The sequence below is a fragment of the Pelecanus crispus genome, chromosome 21 (genome assembly GCF_030463565.1).
Source record: "Pelecanus crispus isolate bPelCri1 chromosome 21, bPelCri1.pri, whole genome shotgun sequence".
NCBI classification, from domain to species: domain Eukaryota; kingdom Metazoa; phylum Chordata; class Aves; order Pelecaniformes; family Pelecanidae; genus Pelecanus; species Pelecanus crispus.
In genome coordinates this window covers 3,788,571-3,809,203 of record NC_134663.1, presented here as the reverse complement: position 1 = coordinate 3,809,203, position 20,633 = coordinate 3,788,571, and the positions used below count along the sequence as shown (strand labels likewise).

Sequence of the window (20,633 nt, the reverse complement as noted above, 5' to 3'; positions counted from 1 at the left end):
AATACACATGATTAACCTTACTCAACGTGTTGTTTCCTTGAGTATTAGCAAGTACAGTCATTTGAGTAAAATTAGTCACATGCTATGTAAGGAGGAGCAGGGCCTTCTAGTTTATTCACCCATTGGAAAACAGTTGCTGTCCCTGGGGCAGTTAAAATTTTTACAAGGCTAGCAGGTGAAAAAAAAAAAAAAAAAAAAAAGGTAAAATCCTTACAAAGGCTCATGGTCAGGCATGCATGTTACAAGACAAATACTGTATTTAAGAGAACCAGACCTAATAAATACTAGAATTTTTACATTTTCAAACCACTGCACAAGGACTCAAAGAAATTAAAGTATGGTTGCAATTGTAGTCTTGTTAACAACCTCTAACCCAGCCATAATTTTACAGCAGAAACAGTATCTTAGTTGATCAAATAATAGAGGCATTACAGTAACTACCTATAACTAAGCCACAGAAATAATTTAAATATAGGTAACTGAAAAGTGAAAATTCTCCCAGTCAAGGTACGTTCACTACGACTTTAAACTTCATTCTGAACATTTCCATGAAGGAAGAGTAAACCTAAAAGCGCAATTAGCAAAAGTATCTGGAGGTAAAAACTCATGAGCCTTATAAAGCATCGACATCTGGTTCATCTTTGGATAAGCCTTATTTGCTGAAGAGTTTAAATCTCTCAAATAACTATGAACACTTATTTCATGCAGCTTCTGTACTCCACGTATTTTCTGATCGTTGCACCATTTAACATTTCCGTAAGTGCAATAACTTTGCAAAGCCAAAAGCTAGGAGAAACACTTGCATGGTAAAACTACATTTCCACTCGGTTACCGATAGCAATAAAATACAGAAAATAGAGCATCTCAGAATGCAGCGTAGTAATTATCTACGTAATCACTTGGTGTTTTGTACTACATAACATCGTACTGCCAGACAAGAATTCAAACAACTTCTTAAAAAGCCACAGGGGACTTTGTGCTCTAAAGAGGGCATTAAAGGTATCATATCCTAAAACATGGCATTAAAGAAACCAGGATGAAACTAAACATTACGACCTTAGTCCCATACAATGGATTTTAAAACCTGAAAATTCTATTGCTGTTCCAATTTAAGCAATAGTTTAAACAAAAGAAGCTTTAAGGATCCTGGAACAGTAACTGACCTGTTCAGATTATGGCAAAATGTGACAGCAGTTTATGCTTTTGAAGTGGAAGTGGCCAATGCATACTACAGCTGGTATTCCTGTCATTCACGAATGAATGCAGATACTTGTGAAATCCCTCCCTCTCTTCATTCCCATCAAAAATAATTAATACTGGTTAAAATCATTACAAAAAACATCATTTTATTTTCATGCATCTAAGGTAAAACACAGAGTATTTGTATAAAGAGGTAGATTAAAAAAAGAAAACAGATTCTCCATTCTTTGTCACTTTTATTCAGTAGTTTGTTTGTTTTTTTCCTTATTTTCTCTTTTTTGGTGCCAGACATGGCAAGGAGTGATTACAGTCAACTGTTTATTAAAACATTTGTTGCAACACAGACCCCCTTTACCACTGACCCCAAACGGACCCATTTCATGTGCTTTATTTTGTGGGTATTTTTTTCTATACACCACCACCAAGGCTAGGTGGAGGGGGATGACAGGGAAAGGGGGAGTCCAGGAGGCCAGAAGGAGGAGGAATGCTACAAGCCACAGCAAGAATGAGCTGTATTTAATAAAAAAAGGGGGCCACGAATGATACAGTAATGAGGTTACACAATTAAATCCCATAGTATGATTGAAGGCTTTCCCTGTGTTTGACGTCATCACAATGGAAGGCATAAAAAGTGGAGTAAACCGATGTTGATACAGTCCAATCTAGTCCATTAGGCAAGATGGTGCAAGTAGTCATTTAAATTAAAAAGTGCCCTATCCTCACCTAAATGGCTAGCAGACATGGAGAAGGACGCAGTGACAGATCAGCAGAGCTTTCTCCATGTAGCTATAAAAGTGTGTTGTCATATGGCACATTTTTAAACACTGGAAAGGGGTGCCATAATGGACCTCTCATTCTCTTTCGTTTACAGGTACAAATGCTAGATTCAACTATTTCAACTATGCAGGAAGTGGACTCTTCAGTTAGGAATGCCAACCCTAATTCATTTTGTCTTGAAATATATACAAGTTGTTTGTAGTAGCTACAGCAATGATGTTTTCCTTAGGATGCCAGGCTGTGTGTAGAATCTTCTTGTTGAAGTCTAGGCTGTCAACACTGATTTCATCCTTCTTTCGCTTACCGCTTGCGCATACTTTACGTGGCTTCAAAACGGTGCGGGGCTTGTTGTTTTCCCGGGATGCCTCTAAGGTGATGTCTCGCTTTGTGTTTCTGTCAAACATTCTGAAGAAGTTGTTGTAAGATCCCGTCATGACAATGCTGCAGAGAGCAGGAAGGAAGAAAGGAACAGTTCAGCCAAAAATAACCTCTCCGTTTATGAAACCTGGGGGTCCCAACTACAATCGTGCCTTACTAGATCAGCAGAAAGCAGGCATCCTGGCCCACACCTTCTACAATCTAAAGTGAAACTCAGGCATTTGAATGTTTTATAGATTTTTAAAAAAGGTCTCTTTCTCCTTAACTGGATCTTTTAATGGTACACACCTTGTTATCTAAGCACTTCAGTTCAAGTGTCATCATTCAATCTGCTTCTCACGCACACACGTGGAAGTGATTAATAAAAAAGCCAAATACGTCAGATTTTTAGCCATGTCATTTTAGCTACACACAAGATGCATGAATTTAAGTACTAACATACCTATAGTTTGTGATAATACCTTATAGAAGATCCTTACATCAACTTTTCAGTAGGACAAATACACTTACAAGTTTCCCTGTCCTTCCTTTGCCTCAAAGAAAAAAAAATTGAGCAGACAGATAGTGAGTTAAAAAAAAAAAAAGCTATGTCTGACAATACTGATAGGGATACAATGAGCTGATTTAGATCTAGCAAATAAGCAGTTAATGACACAAAAGCAATAGCTGTCTTAAACGTTATTATTGGCCAGTCAACCATGCCCCGGGCCAGGCAAACCTGACAGCTCGTTGGAAGAAAGAAAATCCCTGGAAGGCTTGTCCCAAGCGTTCCACCTTTTGACAAGGCGGCTCAAACAGAAAACAGACACCCAGGCTCCCCAACAGCCCTGGGGTAGATTCTTACAGTGAGAGCATCGATCGGACAACAGCGTCTGAGTCCCTGGGCCTCAGCCCCATACAAATCACTCCAAAGTCGGATCATAACAGATGGCACAGAAAAATAAAACAAACCAAACCCCCAAAAGATAAACACTAGGGATAATAAACCTAGTGGATTAGAGTATTGGTAGTATTTCACCAGTTAAAGTTTGCAGAAAACCATCTCTTATCTTACTGCTTCGCCCATCTCTCCAGTTTAAGCAGCTGGAACATTTGACTAATACTTCATTCTGGCAAAGTGACAAAACTCAATTTCTAGTCAAATTCTACATCTCTTTAGTACACTGAGGCATTTCGCTACAATCTTATGCTACAATATCAAGGGTTAAGAGCTAATACGCATACCTTAAAGTCTACTGAAGTACTAAAATATTACCCGAGCCAGTCCATGAGTACAACCACACAGATATTTGCGGCCATGTTTCAAGTTGCACGTTTTAAGAATAACTTGGAAAGGTCTGAAGTACATATAGAGAAGAATTAAACTTGCCTGTCTGATCCATTCCAACAGCATTCAAACTTGTCAAAAATGCAATCGTTCTCATACAGTGAACAAAGTTTACTTCTGAGGTATTCATGCACCTGGAAAAAAAATTAGTTAGATAAACTGAATACTGAACTTGCATACCTGGAAAATAACCTTCATAAATTCTGTTCCAAGTAATTAATTAGCTGACAGCACTTACACCCTATTCACAGGAGCACACGCAGCTCCCTCCTCTGACTGCAGGGATAAAGAGCAAAATGAGCAGATGCATGGATTAACATACTCTGCTCTACAGAGACTTCACATGAACTCACACAGCAGCAAGTCACTCTGCGTGGGGAAAGAGCCATCTCCCCAAACTTGGCAACTCTTCAGAACGCTTTCCCTCCTGAACAGCTGTCATACCCTCACTACCCTTTCTGATATCTGAAAGGATTTATCAGGCTTTGCTTCTTTCCAGAAAGTCATGCTTTGGTGACTGATCTTCCTCCTTTGTATGATGAAGAGGATCCCTTCACAAATTTTCTTATAAAGAAGACACTGCAGAAATTTTCAGTGCCAGCTAAATACACTTCCTGTAAAGAAAATGTTTTGCTTCCTGTTCTTTCCTGGAAAGAACAGGAGAATATAAAGTCAACTGAAGACTCAGAGAGAGAGGTGCTATCTCGTGGCTGTAGATTACCTTTCCACATTTCCACTGTGTAAGAGGGAGGCTTTTTCATACCCAAACACGGGTTTGGGTTCTGCAGTCAGCCTGCAAATAGCAAGATCCTTTAGCACGTGGGTGGAACCCACCAGTCTCATTGACACTTTGCCTGGACATAGCCATTTTGTCATCTATAGGCAAAAATTTAACTGCCACATCAAGACTATTAGTGAAACTCGGCATCCTTCAAGGTTTTAATTTCTAGCCTACGTCATCTGCACCAAATACCTGGTATGTTTCCACAGGTCTATTTTCCATATTTAAATCCCAGATCTTCACTGACAGGTAATCTCTAGTCATCATATATCGACCACTATGGCTAAATTTGACATCAGATATGGAAGAGATGATTTCAGAGAAAAATGATCTGTTGCTAGGATCTTCTGGTTCTTCAAACACTGTATAAAAATAAGATAGGCATTTCAAGAGGTAAGTTTATGTCTCTTCTTCCAATACAAGATACACCCAAATTAGGTTAACATCTTCTCAATAAGCTTGCCACATTGGGCTAGTCTGCCTGCATTATATACAATAACTTGCAACGAGAAAGCCTGATAATACAATTGCCATACTCGGAAATATTTTATTTTCATAGCAAGTCAAGGTCAGCTTCTAGATAAGTGAACCACTCACTAATATTCGGAGTCTTCATTCACACATGTAAGCTAGCAAGCATCAATTACAGACCAAACTCAATTAGTATTTGAGCTCCTGAAGTCTGCAGAAAGCCATTCCCACTCCTATCGTCTAGGCAGACTCTCCAGCTTAAGCCACTAATAATTTTATTCGCTACTTTTACTCTGGCAAAATATGAATCTAATTCTAAGACCTATTTAGATTTTAGGTTTTAGATCTCTTCAATATACTACAGAAGTCCAATACAAATGTACACGCACACAATTCAGCGTTTAATAGATTCTTCTTGAGTGCTTACTTTCATCTAACAGCAAGGCATCGTATTCCACAAAAAAGACAACAAACAATGCAAGACAGAACTTACATTTTGAGTGTCTGTCACAGAGTGCTGATGCTCTCATATCACAGAGACGAATCGTTCCTTTACTGCTGCTGTATACAAACGTATTACAGCTGTTTGGGTGGAACTCTGCAGCTGTTATCACCTCTGTGAGCTCTTCCATGTTGGCAGGCTTTATATCTACAATATCTACAGCATTTTGTTAAGAAATTTTCTCCAGTTTTCATAACGTATTTTTCAGCTTTAAAAGTATGCAGCAATGCTTCTTCAGTTCACCAAAGCACATCTGAAATAGCCAAACAGAATTAAAACAAGCCAATAAAAGCAAAATAATGCTTGAAATTCAGACGCCGGGCAAAACTTCCATGCCACAGACTGTGGGACCCAGTCACAAACTGGATAAAAGTTAAAATCAAGTCCCATAATTTGTCTAGAAAGCAAGACCATAACATTGCCTTCTGTATCAGTTTGAAGTTAATTCGTGTGACAGCAAAAGGCTGCTTAATTTTTTGCTCCACTATAGCAGTAATTAATTCTATACTACATGTATGTCACCCAAGTCTTTTCACATAGAACTTTATTTTGATTCAATTTTAATTGCACTACTACATTATACAGAAGGCATGTGTGATTTCTGCTCAGGATCCTGCTGATTTGTCCACAAATCTCTGCTCCAGCAATGGGACTGAATACATACTCCTGTGATCCCACTGCCTGCAACATTTGTAGGTGCACCTGCGAGAGGGGCTGATGGTTAAAGGTAAATAAAAGAATAAACATTATTGAGATAAGCATGGTACTCCTCTGACTTGCTTCCTACTGCAAGTCAAGAACATTTTCACATGATAGCTTACTGTAATGCTGCCTTCCAGAACTGCTCATCTAACTCGAAACCTTAAGCTTTTTTCTCCTTTAAAAGAGTGGTTTTCACCATGCAAATTACTAGTTCTCCTTACATTGCTCATGCTGAGCTGCTCCTCCAGAAGTACAAGTCCTTACAACTACTAGGGAGAAATAACCAGGAAATGGAGAAACAACCAGGAAATGGAGAAACATGCTATATAAAAAGCTTTTCATGAAAGGAAATAAAATCCAACAGTTTTGTTGTAGCCGAGCTGCTCCCATCATACAAAACAACGCAAAAAAAGATACTGAAACTTCTGTCTGTAATTTCTAGGTGCCACAGGTTAATCCGCAAGTCATCTGCAGATAAGTATGTTTCATAATCGCTATTAATGGAGATGGAATTGATGTGATACGTGTGAGCATTGGCAAATATTCTTCGTGGACTAGCTTCAACCATGAGGTCCATGGGCCTGAATACTGGCACCTGCAAAACACAAAGCAATGGAAGTTTGAGACACGAATGTACTACAAACACGTTGGCACTTGTAATCACAGTCCTTTGATACACCAAGCCGATTAAAGTATCTCAAAATGACCTCGGAAGTAAATGTGTCTGCCAAACGGCATCACAGAAAGTGTACAGTTAATGACGGGGCAGGTACTGCCTGAGCTGCAGGCTCCTCTGTGTGCCGGTGGGGAGGGAGAGATCACTTGAACGTGGCCAAGTCACAGAGTGAACTACTCACCCGTAGTGTTGTAACTGTAGTAGGATCCCTATACCGTCCATCTTCTTCCTTTAAATTATAACCCTCTGGTCTTTTGTCCCTTTCACTGATTTTCCATAACTTTATTGTTTTATCTGAAATGAAGCACAGCCACGGTTTCAAACCAAAGCTCTAGCAAAGATACTAGTCCTCACGGTTGATGCACTTTAACATGAAGCCTTCAAACAAGACAAGGCCACCTACGTGTACCAAAAAAGACAAAAATACTGCTTGGAGAAAACAAGGCAAGATAAAAAGCATTAAAAAGACCTCCTCCACAGTTTGTTCTTTTTATAAAAGTTATAGCGAGTTTCAGTCAGAATCAGGATTGTTATGAATGACTAATATAAGCTCTCGCACAGTTAGTTATACACGTATGAAGGTACTGAATGACAGCTTCGCAACCGAATCAGAAATGACTAATACACCGCCCCACGCTGCGGGGCTTCTCCATCCAGTTAAGCCACAACGGCAGTATAGTTAAACACCGTAACTCTTGTGTAGCCACATCCCGAGATATTTGCATTTAAACCCAACTTGCTTCCAGCCTTTTGAAAGGAGAGGATTAGACAAAATCCTATTAGCAAACCCATGTAACAATAGGTTACCGTGCAAAATTAAGTCATAACTTACCATTTGTAGACAATAAAAACTGAGCAGCATTTTTCTGGGGTAACCACCTAATTTTGTTGATCTTCTCTTCAATTTCTAAACTTTTCAAGTAGTCAAACTCTGGTTCATGGCTTTGAAAGGTACTGTAAACATTGTATTCTCCCCTACTGTGAGACTGGGTTTTGTTCTAAAAAGAGAATTAAATGATCAAGATATGTATGCAATGCACAGAATGCTTTTCAAGGCTGCAGGCAGAAGCCAGGACTAGATATTTATGCAGCAAGATATATAGGCAGACTGCTAATTAGCATAAGAATAGGTTAAGACTTCTATACTCCATTGTCACCTATGCCAGATTTGCCACCAGGATGCTCTGGTGTACAACTTGCCTTATTTTAACGAGCCTGTAAAACAGATGAAATGAGGATCATCTCCTTTGCAAGAACTTGATTAGAGCTGCTACTATTTCGGCTAAGAAAGCATGAGAGAAGAGACAGGTATCACAGCAGCTTTTGATTCCTAAAGTTTCCAGAAACTCCCCTCAGCCATGTGAACAGTATCTCTGGCAAGTTCTCATATTAATTCCGAGCAGCTGAACTTACAAACTAGCATTTTGCCTAAACATTCTAGGCATATTAAGTTTTCTTTTTATAAAAAACTCAAAAGGCTTCATCATTCTCTCAGCTTTCATCTTTCCACCTTTGTTTTTTAAGGAGAATATTCCCCAAGAGAACTACACAGCCACACGTATGGCAAATCTACTCTGCAGGTAAGTTCCGCTTGCTAGGCACACTATGAATATCCCACGTCACCTCTAAATTTTTACAAGCAGCTCCACTATTCTGGTTTATAATCTCCACATTCCCTGAGACCTTCTAAACTGCTTAAGAAGTTGTGCTTAACACCTCTGCTGAATACATCTTTGACATTAAAAGTCACACCTGCAGTTAGCCTGTTCAGGGTGGAACTCTTTGGAAAACTGAAAAACCTCCAAACTTGCATAATTCCTCTTTCTAAAAGCTATGGTTTAGGTAGTGGCTTCCTAGCACTAATACTGCGCTGCATGGACTGAACCTCCAATTCCCTCCAATGGGTAAGGTGACAGAAAACTGGAACCATTTCTGAAATAGCGCTCGCTAGGTGTACCCAAAATTAAATCAAGCTTAATTTTGTGATTCCTGTTCCACCCACTTCAAGAGGTTGCACTATCAGATGCCCTCCCTGTGATACGTTCTTGACTAGGGACTTTGCTCCTTCCTTCTCCTGTGTGTCTCATGTCCATCCATTCATCTCATTGTTAATGCCTCACGAAACGTACTTCTTGATATGATCCTTGCTAGCCCACATTTGTCACATTCCTTGCATCATTTTCTCTTGCTTCATACCCTTACATTAATAGCTGGCAGGAATTCTTACATTTTATAATAAGCTGTCGGGGAGGGAAAAGTGAACAAAATGTTTAGAAATAAAATTTGGCATTAGAGTACTGTACCACACCTATCAATTACTCTGGCTTTCCCACCCGAAACGGAAGGAACTTTGTTCTAAGTTTCAGTTAAACCTAACAAGTTAAGCAGGGTCACTGCATAGAACAGGCGACTTCTAAAGTAAATCTATTGTGCTTTAGGAAACGCTGGTCATGATTCAGGGAACTTTCCTTCAATTCCATGCTTACCATAATGATTGAGTCTTCAATACACTTCTTGTGTATTCTAGTAAAACTCTACTGGACTAGAATAATATATAAACCTAATAATATATGAAATCCATCCTTGGGATAAAAGCAAAACTTAAATCATCAGACCATCTCATGGCACTCAAAAAAAAAAATCTGAACAAAAAGAGGTGTTGGCCCAAGTGCCTTATGTTAAATTCCAATTTAGGTAATTACAGGCTGCCTACGCAAATTCCTCCTTCAGTTTCAATCAGATACAATATTCATTTCCTGCCCCATACTTAGGTAATGTCACTTGCTTCGCATTGCAGAAGGGCTGCCACATTCCAACCCGGAGGTGGCAGCATTTTGGCAGCGGGCGAAGTCACACATGCTTGTGTAACTCTATACAGATGTTTTAGTGTTTTTCTTCCTGTATGTATGGTCTGTAAAGCACTCTGGAATACAGTGTGATAGAAGGTGATAAACCCAACCAAAATAGTTCAACAACTGTCTTTTAGATACTCTTACAGAGAAAACTTGCTCTAGGCAGTCATGCATGTGGCACGGCTAACCACCAGCGCATCAGGGAATCCAGTCCCCATGGTTCATTCCCTAAACACTCAAGGAGTCAAATTATGCCAAAAGCAATTCTGTGCAACTTAATCTGATAACCCAGGTGGTTCTTACTATACCTGGATTCACAGATCATAAGGATATGAGCCATGGGTTATGCATCAAAAACAAAAGTAGTCACTTAAAGACAACTCACTTGAGAACAGGCAATTAGCTACTTAAGGATCCTTTAATGTAGCTTAAAAGATGCAAGCTAAAACTCAGACTTAAAAAAACAAAACAAAACCAACAACAAAAACACCACAAGAGTTTGTGCCCAAAACTACAGGAAGGTCACAGTAAGGACACTCTACGCACTATGTTCATCTCAGACTCCGGCCAAAGAAACCCGAGGAGAGGCCGGTCCGCGGGGAACATCCCACTAGATGGCACCAACTGACCAAAGCGATCGATTCCTGAAGAGAAGGCGCTGCACTCCAACTGCTGCCTACCAGCAGGCACCAACTTGTGCCGGGGAACTGTGGAGTTCTTACGGTTTAGGATTTTTATCATTGCAATTGAATGAAACGCTAAGGAAGGAAGAAACAGCATGGCTTTTCTAGGCAGACAGATGACAGAATTGCCTTTTCATCCTCTCCCTGAAATAAATTGTAACCAAGTCAACTTCTAACGATGGCCTTAGTTAAAAATCAAGCACTCCATCTCAGCTTTCCCATCTTCAACGTAGGAGTAGCGGCCCTTTCCTGGCATTAGAAGATTTGTCTGTAGAATTCTGCAAAAACCAAGTATAAAATGAAACCTTTGCTACTACGGGTCTATGATTTTACCTGACTGATAACCAGAATGGAAAAGGGCACCTTAGGTCACAGTTACATACTCACTTAAGGGCAAGTTTTATTCCCCAACTACAGTGCTGAAATAATAATCACAGCCAAGCAGAGTCATTGTAAAATGACCAATTTCAGTTTCTCCAAGGTCTTTTTGTGTCCTATCCCCCTTTTTTCGTTCTCATTTTAAACACTCTTTAGACCACAGCTAAAGAGTGCTTAAAAAGAAATTAATTTCTAACAGTGTCACAAAGTCCTCAATTTCTCCACTCTTAAATTTCATTATTTTAATCACTTAATTACACAGGTATGCACTTTATGTACAGTTTTTTTATAAAAGCATTCTCTTTTTCTTTAAAAAAAAGATGATGAATAGGGATAGAGGAGAACAGTAAATATACTTTTAGTAGTTAGGACTCACCTCCTGCTCCTGTTGAAAGATGACAACTCTACCTCCTTTGTCTCCTGTCGCTAACAACTCTCCAGAATGGTTAAATTCTACTGTAGAAATTATATCAGCTGCATAGGAACAAAAATAAAGCCCACAAGTTAATAGTTCTTCTAAATACTAAATGGCCAAGAAAACTACGATTCTAAGTAAAAAAGAAAATGCATACTTCAATTCAGTTTAAGTATACTTATGCTACAAAATAAGTAGGGATTTCTTCAAAAATATAGAAGCCATTTTGTAAACCTATACATTTGAAAACCAGTTACTAGTTCACCGTGCCAGAGTGTCAAGTTCAGTGTTGCGCACTAAATTGTTTTTAAAGGGTTTGTAGCGTCATGTTTTCGAACCATTTTTCTGACTGCTACTCTAGTATAGTATAGAAATGGATTTTCAGTATGTACTGTAACAGCAGAGAGACTGTGTATATACATATTCATACCTTTAATTTCCCCTCTCTTTTAATAGAAGAATTGCATACAATCATTACCCACATGATCTCAAAGCCTTTTTTGGGGGGGGTTGTTTTTTTGGGGAGTTGGTTTGGGTTTTTTTGTTTTCTGTTTGTTTTTTGTCTTGTTTTTTAAGGGCTCTGTACACATTTGACAACTTAAGGGCAAAACGCATTAGGGTGGAGACGTTCAGACATCAGTGTCTAAGGAATGCAAGGATGTGGAACAACAACAGCTACAGAAAACTAAGAAATAAATTCAACAGACTGTCTCTAAAAAACTTGAGTATCTTTTCTGGATGAGGAAGGTTTATATTACCACAGGTTTTTTTTTAATATGGAGTGCTAAAATTAAATTGTGAATATACATAGGCAAAAACCCAGTCATACCTAGCATCAAATTGATCTGTTTATGCAGGAAAAAAGAGGACAAATTATGACTTAAGCTCAAGCACACCCATTCACATTTTCAAATGCACACGTGCCCCTCATACTTTCCAAGAGCAGAATCAGAAGCCAAACCATTCTTTGAATGCCAACTTCTACCTGCAATACAACTATATAAATCTAATCTTCTGCAGAAGAAAGTACCTAAGATTTATACATATGCAAGTCTTCAGGCTACTTCACTTTCGCGTCCGTCTAATGCAGACAAACAATGTACCCGTGTTTTCTATCGGATGGTTTCTTCGTTCTCTGTTCTAGAAATAAAAAAAGTCTGGTACCTGCTCTACAGCCTGAAAGCTACTGCTAAACAAATGATACTCAGTCTGAATTTAAACAGACACTATTGTGCAGCGTATCACAGAAGCTATCTTATCACAGACAGCCATAGGGTTATTTCATTTTAAAGAAGGGAAACACGCAGGATTTTCCTCTTAGTCATTTTAATACCAAAATGAAGCTTACATCATTCTCAGGTTGTCCCAAACACATGGGCGGTGGCCTCTGAGGACATGAGCGAGCTGTTCTTTAGTAACTGCATTACACAGCAGCTACAAGCACACCACGTATCTCTGAAAACTGCACAAGGCAAAGACAGCCTAAACAAGCAGGCCAAGCTCAGCCGCAAAATCCTCAGAGGCAAAAAGATGCAGAGTCGGATTCTTGGCACGAACGGGTATGTACAGCTCAGTTGTGTTTCCTAATGTACAGCATAAACTGCCATATAATGAAGGATAAACACGAGATTATCCTATCTCCATCAACCTCCCTTGCCACGATTATCTGGCACTGCTAAAACAAACAGGCTGAAATGTCTCAAGAACAGTGTGTTAAGGACATAAATACGATGTAAGCCTGTATGCAGATAAACCGGGATCCAATCACACACAGAAAAACCTTGATTGGAGCGCACACAATTACCCGCCCAAAGGTAACAGTTACTTTAGCCATTTATTCAATGGATTTGTGAACAAGACAAAGTGATTTATCTGTAAGTCTTAACGACTGCATACCATTCAGACGAAGATATGGCATTCAATATGTACCTTTCACAGGTGAACACAGCATAAACATAACGTACAATTAATCAACCCCAGTATGCACTGAAGTGCAAACCAAGCAATCTAATTCTGACTATTCCATGCAATGCAAACCACGTTGTAATCCTCTGACAGAAGAGCTTAAGGAAGTTATCAATTAACTGAAGACTGAAGAAAAACAAGGTAACTCACCTCTCAATAGCGAGTAGTATACGAATAATTACTATTCTGAAAAACATTGAGAGATTTAACATTGCAAGCTAAGCCAGTCTTAAAACAGAGGAGACAACACAGGAAGTTATCAGCAGATCTAGTTGTGTGCACATATGTAGGAGAACTACAAAGAAAAATTTGCCTTAAAAATCTTATATATCCATCTAAGGACAGATGGATAAATTCATCAGCGTACTTATTTGGTGAAAGTCACTGAAAAGTTTTACAAGGTCAAAAGCCTTAAGCTTGAAGCCTTATCATTAGAACAGGCAGCAACAACAGCCAGAAAAGCCTTAAATTAAGGGATAAAACCGCCATTTTCGTAGGTCTGCTGGTGTAATATATATTGTATTCAATTATACAAGTCTCACATATAGCAGAAAGCTAATCACTTTTCTGTAACAATTCTAGACATTCTCTCTTTTTTGCATTTAACTTTCAAGATCATCCAATCTTGGTATCAGTCATCTCCAAGCTGATGCCAGTCCTGCCTTGTCTATAGGCTCAACCGCGTGAACAAACTTTCAGTACTAACATCCCCCACACCTCCAAAAAGTCCAGCAGCCTCAGTCAGTGGTGACAAGGTATTCAAAATCCTCCAGTGCTTCATCGACACTATGAAAAAGGTATTTTCAAGTACTTGGATCAGTTTTAAATTAAAACCAAAATACATTCCTCAGCAGCAATCACAACAGGAAATTATTAATTAGTTTTTCAACTCAAGCTACATCTATAGAATCTGACATGCCATCTACACCGTAATCTTGGACTGTTCCCTTTCCAAGGGCAAAACAAACATGCTAAAAAAGTAGGCAGAAATATGATTTCTGCTTAACTAGTCCCAAAACAGGGCTGAGATGCATATTTTATACAAAAATCAGTACTGGAGAGCAAAGCAACCAATCATACATTTTAAATCCAATAACTCACCGTTAAGAATATTGTATTCCCATACCTTGGTCAAAGAAAGAGACAGACATCAAGGCACTGGTGTTGAACTGGGCGGATTTAATAGTGTTTGAGAATTGACAGGGGAAGCATTTCATCTTCCGCAGTGCACTGATTCGCTTGTGTATTTTCATCTGTATTAACACCCTCGTTGCCAAGTAAGATCAACGTTATCCTTTTCTTTTCAAACGGTAACTGTAATTCCCGTGATAGTTACATGCAGGGTTATTTTAGTCCTTCAGCGCTGCAACGGGTAGAAGAGCCCCCACAGAACGCGCTGTCTTCCCTCTGCCTCCTCCCTTTTGTGCATGCTATTTTTGCTACAGTCTCTAGGTGGGAGTCTTGCAAACACAGAGGGCTGCTCTCACTGTCCAGAAGCTTGTAAATGATCCCTTCTGTACGCAAAGAACACTAGGGAGGAGTATCTGAGGGAGCAGCAGATGTATAGGTGCTCTGCTGGCACCAGCACAATGGCGCTTGGAAATAGGATGCATTCTATTGTTTACTGCTGAATTCATTTCAATGCCCTCCTCTTCAAACACCGGTATCAGAGATAAGTAACCACCAAAACCTTATGTGATAACATCCGCCACACAGGCTGCAGTTAGATAGCATTATGTGTTAACAGACTTCCACAAAGTTACCCATGCCTCAAGAGATCAGATTTGTCTCTCTCCTCCCCCAAGCATCGTGAGACATCTTTGCCACCAAGATGCAGCGTGACATTTCGAGTGCTGAGATTTTAAAACACTACAGGGCAACATCAAAACACACAAGATGAAGACGTTATTCTGACAAAAGCAAAAAACAGGACAGAAATGCATATCTACACTCCTGTAGCGCACCTGCAATACCCGTACCAAGTTTCTCCCTCTTGCGTGACTTGGGACAGACAGCTCAGAGGTTTCTATAGTTTCTGGAAGTACTTCTTGGCACAGATGCATACAGTTGTCCTTTAGTTCCACTTAAACATCCCTTCAGAGACACTTGCTAATGCTGTAGAAACACTTCTGAGACTACTAAATACTTCCAAATAATGGTTTCCAGTGATCTAAAAGCAAAGGGGAGGGAGAAATCACCTACACAACCTGGAGCCCGCTGCTGTTGTTGCGCACGTACGTCATGAAGGGAAAATGTTTTGCGGCAGGTTGAGCGAAACGCTATAATCAAACTCAGAACTACTGCACAGTTGTATCCCTACCTCAAAGAAACAAAGCACGCTACAGCCAAACCAAGCCAGTGATCTTAAAAAATCCCACTGAAGTGTACAGAGAAGCTTCTGGTCCCTGACCCACCAGCACAGGCCAGCAGGGCAGAGCCTGCTCTCCCAGCAGTTCTCAAAACCTCCCCACGCTTCTCCCACATACAGCAGCTACAGTCTAGCTTCTTGCAACTACCGTCAAGGCTGCTTTTCCTTCTGCACATAATCTTTATTTTCACAACCTGCTCTAAGCTTTTTACGTATTGCTTCAGTGACACGTCTTCGCTTTGAGTGCTCCCATAGAAATCAAAACCACCGCAAGGTCTGGATGCTTACCTTCACCCGATTCAAGCAAGGCTAGCTTTTCCCATGGTAGACATGGAGACAGGAACTTGAAGAACGAAAGGAATCAGAACAAGGTGTCTAGCTTTGACCGAGAACAGGACAGGGGAAAGGCATTTATCTCAAAGTTTTGGTAATGCTTCAGGAAACACGTTCGCAGTTTACCATGTAAAAGGGAGACATACCAGAAGCTCCCAAGCAATTCTTAATGGGGGACAGACACACGCTTCTGCTGATCTCGCAAGAGAACAGCCACTCAAGACAAACCTAAGTCGTTTCCTAGTGGGCTTCTGAAGTTAACAATCACAATTTCAGAATTTTTAGTCTATATTTAATACACCAACTTTTGCTATTCTGAGTAATTCACCTGTCACATCAGGCAGGATACAGATGGTTTGAAAAACTGAAGCACTGGGCCAGCGCACTTATGAAGGATGACCAGTTCGAATGAAAACAGGCAGATTACACTGTTCAAAGATAGATGAATAAAGGAATCCGACAGATCTCAAATGCCTTTTCGCCCTTCAAAGGAAAGCAATGTTGGCAATAAGAAAAACTGAGTGACATATTAAAAAACATTTTCACACTTCGGGGGCCTTCCACACTTTTCTGTGAATGCTGAACAAGAACCACACATGCACTATCATGAGCAAGTTTTCTGGAATATTAGAGAAAGGGCTGTGCTGAAGTTTTACCACTGTCAACAAGTCTACAGAATAAGGGAATGAAACAGCTTTACCAACCCAAACAAACAAAAAAATACTGTAATCTAATGACTTAGTTCCAGAAGGCCCACTGTGAACCTGAAAAGCAATTCTGTATTAAATTTGTTTGCAATAATAGAATAAAAGGTATTTTATTAGTACAGAAGAGGCTATCTGTTTTAATGTACCATGAACTTCATATAAACTCTGCTTATAAAACATGCTTGGTAGGCAAAACATGTCACCTACTCTACAGCAGCAAGTCAATCACGGCAGTGAACAAAGAGCGTCTTTATTTCACCAGACCTAAAAGGTTTCTGTGCAAGTTTTTGGAATCACGTTGATCTGCTGCCTAAGCAGAGAGCAAGTAAATCAGTATGTTTACACAAGTGGAGCAATCTCCTGATGTTTCCAAGGACTGAACAAAGAATTGTAGTATTTAAAAAGCATTTTGGTACTTCTTCATTGTTTATACACCTTCCCAGTGGCTCAAAATACCATTTCTGGAATTTTCCAAAGGAGCAACTCAAATCTCGTGCATAATGTAGAGCAGATTACTCACAGGCTGGTAATTCTGTCCTAAGGAGTACAAAGACAATTCACTGACCAAATGTGGAGCCCAATCCTTCAGTTTGCCAGCCTTAAGTATAGAAGAAGCTATTTTGATCAAACTAAACATCAATTGATCATTCCAAAGATACTTCAAAAACTGTCTGGAACAGGAAACATTAAGAAACCAACTTTCAGGATTATCATTAAAATCCAAGGAAGCTCAAAAAGCACCAAATTGAGGAAGCAGCACAGGAATGGATAAACATCATGAGGGATAAAGACAGTGAAGTATTTCAATTCAATGCACAATTACTGAACATACCTGAGTCATTCTTCCTAGATTATCTCTCAAGATAGTAAAACATGCTCAAAACTGAGCAAGAGCATCTGTCCAGGAGAACTTGCAGACCTTAAGTGTCTGGAAATCACTTGTGAATTATTTGCTTCTTTCTAATCCAGGGCGAAGCAAAACCTTCCTGCTTCAGATTACTAAACAGATGCAACTTCCAAAAACTCAAGCTTGGGTCATAGGTACTGACAGAAAATCGTGACTTTTCATTGAACTTTCTTGTTTCCAGTAACGACTTTGTTTTGCAGTTATGTACTTCATTGTTGGGGAAAAGAACCAACCAAAAATACTAGAGAGACTAGAAAACAAAAGCTCTTCCAAGGCTTCAAATATTTTAAGAAGCTACACAATGTACTCAAGGGCTGAGTCATCCCAACATCACCCCATTGTTTGCATGATCTTGATTTACCACACTTACCAAGAGTCCTAATATATTGTGTCTTAGGTCTCTGAAGCTAGATAGTAAAGTGTTAATCTCAAAGTGAACAGGAAGGCTGTTTAAGTAAGATTAAGAAAGAGTGCCTACACGTGTGTTTGCAGAGAAGAGAGCTCCCAACACAGCATACCACAACTATACCCAGCAGTGAAAGAATAAGAGAGCAAAATGGCAAGCACTATTTAGTACTGATGGTGTAAAAGAAAATACCCTCTGCATTCCAGCTTCATCCCTAATTTATGTATGTAGAGAGGGGGAAGGGAACACAAGGATTGTATACTTTAAAGTTACCATGACCACTTTTACTATTGACTTCATTTCCCTTTTCTTCATTCACTTTCAAGAGTGATTCTCTGCATTCATTCCGTCTCTCAGAAGTGACTAGGCAACAAAACCAAAGGCAGCTGGGATAAGGCATTCCTACTGTTCAATTTACTTCTCAAGAGTCATTCCAGAAGTCCTTTAAATAAATCTCTTCTTTACTAGGAGAGAGCATTGAAAATATATTCATTCCTCAGAAATATGAGAATGGGATGAAATACATGCAACACAGAACTAAAGGAAGGGGCTACCCTAGTGTCAAAAAATTTTCACTTCTGTGCCATGAAGCACTGCAAGAGCCAGCTGGTTACTTGTTCTCTCCTAAGTACCGGTCCTGCAATACTGCTGCACACAAAGAGCACACAAAGCACCTTAACAGCAAGGGGAGTGGAATTTGTATGACGGCCAGCTAGCTTCACACTGCTGCTGGCCCTACCAGTGTTCAAACACAAACACGCGGGAGCCGAAGACGCAGTTCAAGCAGCAGACAGTAATTAAACTGGTTTTGTTGGTTTGTGCAAACCTGGGAAATCTACACATAGGGAGAAAGATTTACAGAGAGTTCGCTAGTATCCATGTTCATTCCAAGTGCTCCAGGCCCTGCGATGCTGGAAATAAAAAAACATGCGATCATCATGAACTCATCATTTTCTGCATTGATTTTTTGAAAGCATTCTAGTACTGTTTGGTAAAGATGTATTTAAGTGTTGAGACTCTCCCAGTCCTATTTATATACATATCTACGTGTAATATACACACACAAGATACCAGTCTCCAAATAGTGAATACATGTAGTACTTCACATCTGAAGTTCACTGCATAAACTACTCACCCTAAGTAAAATAACCAAATATAAACCTTGTGAAGCAGTCCTAGAAACCTGTACTTTCCCTCCATTTCTTGGACTTGCCTATATTCCCCTTTCTTTTCTTTTATTCACTCTTTCTTCTCCCTTTCTTTGCCAATCTTTGAAGAAAAATATCACTTTCTGGAACAGGCAAGCCATAGTTCAACTAGGAGTTCAACTTTGGATTTGAAAGCCTGAGTGATTTACTCATCATTATTATTATCACACATCTTATTTTTAACTTTCTATTCAGTTCCCTAAAATAAAGGTTGGACCCCTCCTGATAAAGCTTTTTCCTGTAGCTTCCTAAGCTACATTAACGTGCCGGATGCCTACCTTGCGACTGATTCAGTTCACAGTGGGTTCACATAGGTAAGCAGGGCTCTACTCTTCAACAGCTCACGTAGTATCCTTAAGTACGCCACATCCTTCTGAGATTACTCTTTATGCTGTCAATCTACATACTAGCAATGACAGTGAGAACTCTTATCACAAGCCTTCAGATGTAGGAGCTTGAATTCAGCCACTTTTTTTAATGGAAGCAGGAACAATACAAGCTAAGGGAAGGAACCAGTACTCTAAGACAACTAATTTCGTAGTATATACACATATTAGGATGGCTTTGAATTTACAGATCCATTTATAACAAGTTCTTAGATAGTCTAGAGATAATGCAACTTAAGTACTAAGCTCAAAACAATGTTATTCTGTGGTTTTGTAACTGTATACAAACAACTATTTTTTATTAAGCCTTCTCAGAAAACACAACAGTTACTGAGCAGCAAACTTCGATTCCCTCCCACTGAAATAATACAGCGCTACCAGCCTTAATCTTGTTGCCACTGGTTTTATGTAAGGCTAGTAATTCTCCTAAATAGCTTTACTAGGCTCAATGCTCAGAAGAATATAACTCCAAATCCATCTGGCCTATGCAACAGAAGCTGCTCCTGTCTGCAAAGCAATAGTGAGAAGACGACATTAGAACTGCAGAGAACAGAACTCAGAGAGAAGTGACTCTCAAAACCCTTTACAAGTTGGAATAATAATGAATATGCCGATGGAGTATTTTACCAAGGTAGTAGTAAAGCAGGGAACAGAATCACCATCTACCAAAATATCGTGCCTCATCTGGAAAAGCGGCTCCTTACACATTCAGAGATCTTTAAGTTAACCGTGATACCAAAGCAACTTCCTCATTTAAACACTAACACAGAGTGTGCTTTCTATGAATAAATGTTACAATCTAAGTTGTATAAGGAGTAGCATAGGAAATACTTTCATTCTTGTGTTTGGTAAACAATTGCTGTGCCTCACTGGGCAACTGCTGTTTGTGGGCCAACATTAGCAAGCTTCAACATCTCCATTCAGGTCAAGTTTCCACCCCATCACATTTATCATCAGTTATCACCCCTGTGGTCCATTTTCGGACCAAGGCAAGAGGCCAATGAACAAGCGTGCTAAAACAACAGCAAGTTTCAGAAGTAGCAGAAATCGCTACAGGGAACACTATCATCACCACGTCCGACAGACATCACCACCGCCTCAAACTTCCATGAATGATCCCTAACACATTTCAGCTACATTAAGCAGTTTGTTTTCTGCTAAGCTAACAGAGTTCATTAACACTGAACTGAAGGCATTATATGAGCAAATTT

At 39.5% G+C, this 20,633-nt stretch overlaps 1 protein-coding gene across 3 annotated transcripts in view; it reads right to left on the bottom strand.

Annotated features, from left to right (window-relative positions):
• Positions 1-1,339: 1,339 nt before the first annotated feature.
• The window catches only part of PPP2R2A (protein phosphatase 2 regulatory subunit Balpha), a 40,301-nt gene continuing 21,007 nt past the window's right edge, over positions 1,340-20,633 (bottom strand). For 2 of the 3 annotated variants that reach the window (XM_075724220.1, XM_009489974.2), the window contains exons 3-10: positions 11,104-11,201; positions 7,647-7,812; positions 6,996-7,108; positions 6,556-6,733; positions 5,428-5,592; positions 4,656-4,825; positions 3,725-3,816; positions 1,340-2,418 (exon numbers count right to left, since the gene is read on the bottom strand). In XM_075724220.1, coding sequence (XP_075580335.1) covers positions 2,139-2,418; positions 3,725-3,816; positions 4,656-4,825; positions 5,428-5,592; positions 6,556-6,733; positions 6,996-7,108; positions 7,647-7,812; positions 11,104-11,201 — 1,262 coding nt within the window. In that variant the 3' untranslated portion in view covers positions 1,340-2,138. The remainder of the gene's footprint in view (positions 2,419-3,724; positions 3,817-4,655; positions 4,826-5,427; positions 5,593-6,555; positions 6,734-6,995; positions 7,109-7,646; positions 7,813-11,103; positions 11,202-20,633) is intronic. The other variant, XM_075724221.1, reaches the window with a different exon arrangement.